The sequence below is a fragment of the Oreochromis aureus genome, linkage group 18, assembly GCF_013358895.1.
Source record: "Oreochromis aureus strain Israel breed Guangdong linkage group 18, ZZ_aureus, whole genome shotgun sequence".
In the NCBI taxonomy this organism is placed as follows: domain Eukaryota; kingdom Metazoa; phylum Chordata; class Actinopteri; order Cichliformes; family Cichlidae; genus Oreochromis; species Oreochromis aureus.
This window is the reverse complement of record NC_052959.1, coordinates 35,976,964-35,987,344: the sequence shown is the minus strand read 5'-3', so window position 1 is coordinate 35,987,344 and position 10,381 is coordinate 35,976,964. Positions and strand designations below refer to the sequence as shown.

Below are 10,381 nucleotides of genomic sequence, written 5' to 3'. Positions count from 1 at the left end.
AGTCTCTTCCTTCCACCCTATTCACCTTTCCTCAACCCCATAGAGGAGTTCTTTTCTGCATGGAGGTGGAAGGTTTATGACCATCAGCCACATGACCAGATGTCCCTCCTTGAAGCCATGGATGCTGGCTCCAGGGACATCACAGTTGACGATTGCCAAGGGTGGATCCGACATACCAGGCGGTTTTATCCCAGGTGCATCGACTTGGATAACATCAGATGTGATGTTGATGAAAACATGTGGCCTAACCCTGAAGATCGCAGAGATTAGATGCAAATTTTTTGCCTTTTTAGCCCCCTCCCTCCCCCCCCCTTTTTATCTTGGCTTTTTGCTGTTGTTTTTTGTTCAGAATGCTCTTGTGTGTTTCATGGATATTTTGTTCACTGTGAGCAATACTGTAAAACTTTCTCTGTCCTATCATACCGTGTTTCTGCTGTACCTCCTGTAGTAAACAGTAAAGAAACAAAAACTTGTTTGCCTTTTACTGGAATGCTTTTGAATGTGAACATTACTGTACATGTGGACATACAGTTACCAACCAAGACATTTCTGGTGTCAAATGGTGGATTGCATGTTTCGCATGCAAATACCTGTAAAACTGAAACATAAAAGTCTATGCAGTTTTGTAATGTCAATAATAGCCAGTATTTTGAAACCTGGTGTACTTTGATTGACTGCATGTACCTTGTGAAGTGAAAACAAGTGTTATTCTTTGACAGACTAATTTCATTTTGAGTCAGATTTATAGTGTTTTTGTACAGTTAGTGTGTGCAGGGAAAGATGTGTTCTATTTTGAAATGAAGAGTTAGTATATATTTAACAAAATGTATTTTTGAGAAGAAAATTATCCATTTGGCCAATTGTGTTTTGTAGGTGTGAGTCTGTGTTAAGAGTTTAGAAAAAGTATCTGAAGTATGGGTAGGCGCTTGTTAGCGATTGGAAAAAACTGTAAAACAGCAACCTACAGGTATGTTCGCGCACTCATCCCCGACTGTTAGGGGGAGGGGCGGGGTCACACGTTCAAACAGACAGAGGTGCGAGGCAGCCCAGGCAGGGAAATTTTGCTTTTACATTTTGCAACTCATTTTATTTTTTTATCTGATAAGAAAACTATTCAGTCAGATAGTTATTTGTGGTGAATGAAATACAGTTACACTTTCAAGCACTTTTAAGCACCACATCTGAAATTCAAGCACTTTTCAAACCTTGAAAAGACAATATTAAAATTCAAGCATTTTCAAGGATTTCAAGCACCCGTAAGAACCCTGGGTGTGACGTTGAATCTGACTTTATTTAAACCAAAGTTTGTTAATCAAAACGTTTCTACAACGAAACCAATCAGTGGAGGAAATTATGCCCGTGCACAGGTACGCAAGTGCGTCAGGGCGGGCAGACATCATGCGCTCCCATGGCAAGGTGGAGCTGGAAGGTGTGGTCGTGGAACATCATCAGCGTGTAGAAGTTCTCTCCGCCCCTCAGGAAACCGTGCTCGTGGTTGCTGCAGGATACCGGACTGTCAGCAAACCCGCGAACCGTCATGGAGACCCAGGACGCCAGCCGAGGCTGCTCCACGTAACGCCTGCGGGACAGGTGAGCACAGGTGAGTCAGAACAGTCCGACAGAGGGCAGAGGTCACATGACAGGTGATCACCTGAGCTCCTGCAGCAGACGGTGGATGTCGTGTGGCAGTAGCAGGCCGCTCACGGACACGCTCAGAGCGTGGCGATGCATCGTGTTCGGTTCGGGACAGACAAACGACGACAGGAAGCTGCTGGACGAGTTCTCGCTGAAACCACAGAAGAAGAATTGTCAACACTGAAAACGTGACAAGCAGCGATGATGTCATAGCCCATCAGAAGGTCTCACCAGCTGATGCCAGCGTCAACGGCTCCTAGCCACTCCAGGAAGCTGTGAGGGTCACATGACAGGGGTGCAGGGCAGGGCAGGTTGGTCAAAACACGGCAGTTGACCTCAGGTCTGTGCTGCGACCAATCACATCGAGACAGGAGAGGCTGAATAGAGGCCCCGCCCCCTAAAGAACACAGAACTGTGAGCACAGTATTGTGGGTAACACAGGGCAGGCTCACCTTGGTGATGAGGTCACTCACCTGGATGATGTGATAACAGGAAGTCGGTCTGCAGCTGGAGGCGGGACTTAAGACTTGTGAGGAGCCTCAGGTAGCTCCGCCTACCAGGAGCCATGCTGCTGTCAGTCAGATCCACAGATACCACTGCAGCAGACAGAGGAGTAATCAGATTACAGGTGACCAGTAATGAAATTATATGCTAATCAAAAGTAATCGGATTACAGTATCTTTTCAGAGTAATAAGATTACAAATGGGAAGTGGACAGACCGAATCTGGTGGCAGTTCTGTGCTTGAATCTGGACGGTTTCCCTTCGAAGCCCAAAATCTCAAACGAGTCTTTATCCAGAGAGAGGGTCAGGTGACCTGCAGACACACGGCATACTTTAAGCAGGAAACAGGAAGTGATGTCACATCCCTGCAGCAGACAGTTTTCTGTGTCAACTAAAAACATACTGAGTGTGCAAATTACCTTATTAATCAGATTACCATCAGTCAGTAATTGGATTACCATTTACAGGTTACTGATCGAGTCACAGCTGTGCACCTGTCGCTCTCTTTAGACTGCCGCACTTCGATTCTGTGGTCACGGCTTTATGACAGTACGCACTAACAGAACAATACAGCAACTTCCTTTTAAAGGCGGAGTCAGGCATCTGCTGAGGTCACAGGTTACAGAAAAAGCAACGTGTTGTCATTGAGTCGGAGGAAAGTCCACATTGAAAATGGCAGCTCATTAGAATGTAATCCATTTTTGTTTTCCTCGCTGCCATGTTGTCATTGCATCACTGATTACATCACCAGGTTGGTTAGAGGACGGCGCCCTGGCTCTAAATCCGCAGTCAGGCTAATTACTCAGGAAAATGGCAGCAGGTGAAGGCGAACAGGTGACTGATGACACCTCTCGAGCCAGTGAGGAGGCGGAGTCAGAACACTCATATCTGTTCTTTGGTTTGTCTGAAAATGACCAAAGACCAGGAGAACAACACGGCAAACTTTGGAGAGCTACAGTTCAATCGTCGGCTCACTGAGCGGTTCCTCCATACTAGAAGGAAGCACAGAAAACGGTGACAGAGGCTGAAGGTGGAGGTGCTGATGGATGTCAGGACTCCTGATTGTGCTTCAGTAAGAAACGGTTTATGATGTAGTAACGTGTGTGAGAAACCGATATAATCAGGGTTAAACCATACTTCATCATACAGTGCTGACTGGATCTAACTGGATCCGTCGGTGATTGGTGTGCTCGGGCCGCCTCACAGCGTGCAGGTACGTCTGTGCTAACAGGGCTGTGTGGGAGGGCCTTATCACCCAACGAGGAACAAACCCATCAAAGACTGCGGCACACTCCGCCTCTCCTGCACACCGTCCTCCACAAACCCCAGCACGAACTGCGGATGCTCGTGATTCAGTGCAGCTCTCCACCAGCAGCAAACCGGCCCACCCGCCAAGCGAGCAATCTCCATCTCAGAATCAGAATCTTTATTGTCATTGTCACCAGTACAACGAAATTAAGAAAGGTCCCCGATCATTGCGTCATCCCTAACAATATCAGAAAATAAATAAAACAATAAAATTTCAATAAATAAAAATAAACAAAATAATAAATAAAATAAACAAAATACTTAAAATACTAATAAGACATATCGGTAAACATTCACGTACATTCCCACATACATGCCTCAGACAGCGAATGGATTAACACAAGAGTGGCGTGATGGACATTATTTTGCAGTATTCAGATGTGTTATTGCGGTTGGATAAAAGCTGTGTTTAAGTCTATTAGTCCTTACACTGATTGCCCTGTACCGTCTGCCTGAGGGCAACAGTTCAAACAGGGAGTGACCAGGATGTGAGGTGTCTTTAATGATGTTTTGGGCCTTTTTAAGACAGTGGATGTTGTGTAGAACTTCCAGTGTAGTGAGTGGGCAGCCAGTGATCTTTTGGGCGGTGTTAATGATCCCTTGGAGTGCTTTCCTCTGGGCTCCTGTGCAGCTAGTGTACCAAATGCATATGCAATAGATTAGTACACTCTTGATGGTGGCTCTGTAGAAGGACACCAGCAGTCTTTGTGTGATGTTATTCCTCCTGAGAATTCTCAGGAAGTACAGTCTCTGTTGGGCCTTTTTCAGCAGCTCGGAGGTGTTCACACTCCAGGAAAGGTTCTCCGCTATATTGACTCCCAGGAAGCGGAAGCTTGGCACCCTCTCTACGCAGTCCCCATTAATGAATAGTGGTTGGATCTCTGCCTTTTTCCTTCTGAAGTCTATTATGAGTTCTTTGGTTTTTGAAGTGTTGAGGAGGAGGTTATTGGCCTTACACCATGACGTCAGCTGCTCCACCTCATCTCTGTACATAGACTCGTCACTCTTGAAATGAGCCCCACCACGGTGGTGTCGTCTGCAATTTCACAAAGATGTTGCTGTGGTGGTGAGGAGTGCAGTCGTGTGTGTAGAGAGAGTAGAGCAGTGGACTGAGAACACAGCCCTGGGGTGAGCCAGTGCTGAGACTCAGGGCTGAGGATGTGTGATGGCCAACTCTGACTCTCTGTCTACGGCCCGAGAGGAAGCTATAGATCCACGTGCAGGTGCTGTATGGAAGCCCCAGATCTTGTAGCTTGGCCACCAGTTTGTGTGGGAGGATGGTGTTAAAAGCTGAGCAGTAATCCACGAAGAGCATCCACACGTAGCTCCCATGCTCTTCCAGGTGTGTTATGGCAGCATGGAGTGCTGTGGCTACAGCGTCTTCCGTGGATCTGTTTGCTCTGTAGGCAAACTGGTGTGGGTCCAGGCTGAGGGGCAGTGCTGCTGTGATGTGTCTGCGGACCAGTTTCTCAAAGCATTTCATTACCACCAGAGAGATCTTTTATTGGCGAATCAGCATGCAGTATTTCTGTGAGAAGCTCTGTCACATATCATGGAGTCCAGCTGACTGAGGAGAAGGTCAGAGGTTCTCATCTAATCAGGATCGACTACAATTTCCTGCAGAGCTCTGCGGCTGAAAGGAGGAGGGTCTTTCATCAAACATCAAACATCTGTTCTTCTGAACCCTTACAGGGTGGCGCAATCCTGTTTGGAACTTCATCCTGCTCCCTGACGACTCTGCAGCTTTCCTCAGCTGCTTCTCGCAGTACAGCTGTTTTAACCACAGATCCAACAAGCCAATCAGTGATTTCAAACCTTTATGGCATGACATCACATCGCTGACAGACACCGCGTGATTTAAAAACGCCAGAGCATCCCGCCTCCACGCTGGAAAACACGCCTTTGTTCCAGCTCTGCTCAGGTTCTCCTCTGGATCTTCCCGTCGCCACACAGATGTGAAAAACCTGCCGCTTCGGTCTGATGTCACTTCCTGTAACACTCCGCCTTCGCAGACAGACATTTACGAATGTAAAGACAAAGTTTGTCGTTTTCTCGGAGGAACCGTTTCTGCGACGTCTCTGAACGAGGAGCATGTGTCCGGGTGAGCGCGCCCACTGTCTCAGTTTCCTGTTTCGCCCCGCACCGTGACGATGACCATGATGTTCATTGTTAATGGGAATGTTGGAAATAAAGGTTAGTTTACAAAAAAAGAAAAAAGAAATGTTACCGTTTGGCATCAGTGCGACGCAGTTATCTTCATCGATGCGAGTCCTGTAGGACAGACCGAACACTGCACCTGAAACACAGACAGTCACAGCAGGGGGACAGGTGAGGGCGTGTGTGTGTGAGTCTGTTGCTATGGGTAACTAATGTCAGGCTGGAGCTGAGTCATTGGATATAAATTAAAGTTCAGAGCTGAAACTCAAGTCGTCATGATAACTTTGTGACAATGACGTGATTCATATTCCTGCTCCTCTGGGTTAACATGGAGCCCGTGCTCTTTATTCACCCGTTGCCATGGCGAAATTATGGAACTAACTCCGATCAGCTGTTTGGGAACCTTAGAGGTTTCTTTTAAAACTTTGTTCCTGGAATGGAGCTCAGGTGTGTGTGCGCACAGGTGTGTTACCGTGGTACACGGCCGTCTCCAGGAAGTGTCGGTCCAGCAGCTCATACACCGGCAGCTTCCTGATCAGGTAGAAGCTGCTGAAGTTGTTCAACACAGAGTCCAGGTGAGAGGGGGCGGAGCTACACTCAGGAAGCAGCACAGACACCTGCACAGTTGAAACAGCTGATTAGGGCTGCTCAATTAATCGAATTTTAATCTCGATTACGATCTGGGTTTTCAACGATCATTAAAAATGACTGAGCCGATTATTAGCACCTCCCTCGTGCTTTACTCTCGCGCTGCTCCGTGTGGCAAATCGTCGGCGCACCTCTCTGCGTTTCAACACGCGTCACAACAATTAAGAGGACCCGAGGGAAGCTCGGAAAGCTAAGCAGAAGTTATTTGGAGAGGAGAGGATAATGGCTGCTGAAGAAAGAATGCCGTTGGTTGAAAAGAGGTAAAAACGACTTCAGTGGTGTGGAAACCAATGTTCCTCTAAGCTGCGCGCGCGCGCAATTGCGCACTGCTGGCACGGTCTCTGCGCACAGAAAATCTGCGTTGCGCACAAAAAAATCTAACCTGAATTGAAATTAATATTAAAACTTTAACAATTCTGTTTTGCAGTGTTAGTCAGTAAGTGACTGGCTGCTCCTGTGTGGGATTAGAACGATGCCACCTTATCCTGTAGTCCAGCCAATAATGCGATTCACATTCGTATATACGCAGCCAATCAACGTCGCTGACAGGCTATGACAGCGTCCTTATGTGCCGACACCGGTGTTTTAGCAAAGCGGCGTGGCTGATGTGCAGTGAAGCCACGTTAATGACAACGTGTACAACCATTGGAGATGTGAGCAGGGCTGGACTGGGACAAAAAATTAGCCCGGGCATTTTGACTAGAGACCGGCCCACCAGGTATTATGGGAAAAACTAGAGAGCCTTTGAATGAAAACAAACGTCGTTGTGACAGTGATGTACACTGTCTTGTTGGTATATATGTATCAATCTAGAACTTAAACCTACACCATCCTCCCTATTCTGGTATTCTAAACAGTACTTAGCCGAAACCCAAAGACTGCTTTGTTTACCTCCTGAACTTTCTACAACATATGGTGGAAACTTGAAATTAAGACAGAGAAGCCTAGAGGTGAGACATGACCATTACTGAATATTAAAAATAATAAATGTTGTTATTATTTATTTTATTTTCAGTTGTTACAGATGGGACAGACATGACTGGGGGATAGGAAAGGGAGGAAGAAAGAGAGGAAGGAAAAGAAAAACAGAAGGAAAAGGGACAGTGAGAAAGGGCACTTACAAAGACAAAGAGAAGAAAAAAAAAATCTCCTGGATCACCTGTTGAGAGAAAAAGAAGAGAAGACAAGCAAAAACAACCAAACAAAAACAAAGCAACATACTAAACACAACACCATCACGTTAATCTAGCTAAGTGTGAACAGCAGTAAATACTAAATATTGAAAGTTGTTGTGCAGCACGCAGGACAGACAGCGCACAATGTGCTTTGAAGTAGCAGCTAAGAAAGGTGTAGTTTATGTCTACGAACAGTGAACACCTGTGTGCACACCTGTGTGGATCAACGCGCTTGTATACAAAAGGTTTCCCCGTGTAACGGTCTGCTAGAGGGTGTGGAGGCCCATAGCCCCGTCCCCCAGGGCATGAAGCAGGCATGGAGGAGATCCAGGCTCCAGACATCCAGAGGCCCCAGAGTGCGAGAGCCCAAGGAGGACCACCGGAGGGGCATCCGTGCCACCCTCCTGGGAAGGGCTGAGGAGATCCCCAGACGAGGGGGTCACCCAGTAGCCACGGAGCAGAAGCCAGAGGGGGCTGCACTGGCGTGCCCGCCGGCTCTGCCGGCAGCCAGCTGTGCCAGAGTGAACCGAGTTGCAGGCCCCGAGGCCGGAGGCCCAAGGGCCCCCTTTGCCCCGGAAGAGGCCTGACCGAGCGACAGGCACCAGGCCCCGCCAAGTAGCCACCGGGAGTGAGCTGGTGCATACCTGAGCGCCCAGCCCCGGACACCAAGAACCACCAATGCACCAACCCCTGAGGGCATCAGTTACCAGCAGGGAGTGTGGTGAGGGGAGATAGGCCTCCACACTTGGAGGGCCTGGGAGTACCCAGGGAGGTGGAGTCTAAGACCCGACCTGACATATAGACACAGACAAACAGGCACACACACACAATAAATAATAACAACAAAGTTTGATCAAATGGACCAATACGGCAATGCCATGATGATCCATTTGGCAGAATAAATCCATTTGGTATCCTTGTTGGTCTTCAGACAACAATTCTGACGGCTAAAGAACCAAATGGGACAGACAAAAAAAATAAAAAAATAAATAAATGACAGATTTAGTGATATTTTCATAAACTATTTATTTACCACATCAATAAACAGCATGGCAGGGCAAAATATTTTTGTAACATGGCAACCTTTAAAAAGTGAAAGGAGACAGAAAGAAAGGTGAGAAAGAATAAAACTTCCTCACTCAAAACTTACCATCAAAACTTAATTTTGATGGTATTTTACATACAGTACTGGTACAGTATCTAGAAAATGTGGGAAAATACTGGCATCATATACAGTACTTACTTCTGAAGAAATTATGTTGGGACCCTGAAAAAAATTACTATGTACAATAATGGATTTCTATACATTTGACATCAGATGAAAACTTTGGTTGTATGATTCAGATAATTATTTGTTAAAAGCTAGAAATTTCAAATGAGAATAAGAAAGAAACGTATTTTTTGTGCCCCCCTTTCCCTGTTAATGCCCTACCTGGCCCCCTGGCAAAACTTTGCTAGACCCGCCCCTGCACAGTTACCAGCTGTCAGCTAGAAAAGGATCCTGGTGTTATTTGTCTCCCAGAAACAGTTCATAACTTCCCTTCAACCCTTCATCCCTCCAGCAAACATCAGCTGATACTAGAAATTAATATTAAATAAATTCTAACAACAGCTCATCAAGTTTAAAGGTGCTTCTGTTGTTTAACACGACCTCCGCTGGTTTGCTCTTTCTGACGCAGAGAGAAAAGCCGATCAGCTGATCATTGATCAGCTGATCGGGACAAATCGCGTTGCTTTTCACCTCAACTTTAAAGTTCGACCTCCTCGGCTGTAATTGGTCCAGCCCAGAGTCGATCATGACCAACTGGCCAATACACCACTATTCATTTATACCGTTGAAAAAAATAAAAGAAATAAAACCCCATCGGCCCATAAAAACGAAAAATCACGAGCGGCCCACCGGGCAAATGCCCGGTATGCCCGATGGCCAGTCCAGCTATGGATGTGAGCAGAACAGACGGAACAATTGACGGACAAAGTGTGGACTTTATACCAGTTTTTAAATTGTGTTGATCGGCCACGTAAAACCAGAGTTATGATAAAAATATCTGCAATGTTTGGTTTTCTTCCTGAATACTATCGTTGTTTATATTTACTGCCGGAAGAAACGGTAAAAACGGCGTTTTATAAGGAAAACGCTCGAAAGCACTCTCAGCCTGTGAGCAAAAACAAAACCAAAAAACCCCCCACCCTTTCCTATTGGTCGAAAAAAGTACCGTGTCGACCAATCAAAAAAATGATATGGCAACGTGGCATCTAGTTGTTAAGAAACGGGGGGAAGTTTTAGGAGTGACGGCGGTGTTCTGAGATGTGAAAGATTTGAGAGGTTTGACCTCTCAGAGCAGCTCCCACGGGTGCTGGGTGGGGTTGAGGTCAGGACTGCAGATCCATACTCTCCACTCCCAAATCCTTAAGTTAGTCTCTGGTAAAGCCGCTCTGTGGGGGCGAGTGCTGACTCACCTCTGAACACGCAATCCTTCCACCTCAATGCTCTGAACGGTCATCCACAGAACCACTCGCACACTGAGCCCTGCTGCTCCACCCGCATACTCAGCACTGCTCCACTCGTGACTGCTCTCCTTGCACTCGATCAAACACGACTTTAAATTTACATGAAGCCGTCCGTGAGCCCGACGCTGTGAAGCTAACGGCTCGGAGGTGAAAGGTCAGAGGTGAAGGGTGAGAGCGTCACCTGGTGGTTGAAGTGCAACTGCTGCACCTGCGCGCTGATCCGGTTCCTCGGGTCCAAGAAGCTGGAGCTCTCCGACACCAACAGAGTCCGCGGAGTCCGGTCCAGCTCCGAGGACGTCATCTTCTTCGGCTGCGAGCTAACTACACGTGTTTCCGGCCGCGGCTTTTCAGTTTAAAAGCTCCCGGTAGCGAACCGGAAGTGTTCGTTGTTTTTATTTTGGAGGATATTCCGGCTGTTGGGTGAATGGGGCGTTTGTGTGTGTG

General features: G+C 46.9%; 1 protein-coding gene across 1 annotated transcript; it reads right to left on the bottom strand.

Moving 5' to 3' along the window:
• Nucleotides 1–1,272: 1,272 nt before the first annotated feature.
• Nucleotides 1,273–10,349, bottom strand: rpp40 (ribonuclease P/MRP 40 subunit). Its single transcript, XM_039601806.1, has 8 exons — nt 10,119–10,349; nt 6,076–6,220; nt 5,674–5,742; nt 2,356–2,451; nt 2,109–2,231; nt 1,867–2,032; nt 1,652–1,786; nt 1,273–1,579 (listed from the first exon to the last, which is right to left on the bottom strand). Exons 1-8 carry the CDS (start codon nt 10,236–10,238, stop codon nt 1,381–1,383), a joined length of 1,053 nt encoding a protein of 350 aa, XP_039457740.1. The 5' UTR covers nt 10,239–10,349; the 3' UTR covers nt 1,273–1,380.
• Between the last annotated feature and the right edge of the window lie 32 nt (nt 10,350–10,381).

Bases quoted from the DNA above. Each gene is read 5' to 3' on its own strand.
- rpp40 (XM_039601806.1), bottom strand. From the start codon at position 10,238: ATGACGTCCTCGGAGCTGGACCGGACTCCGCGGACTCTGTTGGTGTCG. The intron at 5,743-6,075 runs GTAACACACCTG...TCTGTGTTTCAG, and splicing joins GGAGACGGCCGTGTACCACG to GTGCAGTGTTCGGTCTGTCC. The intron at 2,033-2,108 runs GTGAGTGACCTC...TGTGTTCTTTAG, and splicing joins CCTGTTATCACATCATCCAG to GGGGCGGGGCCTCTATTCAG.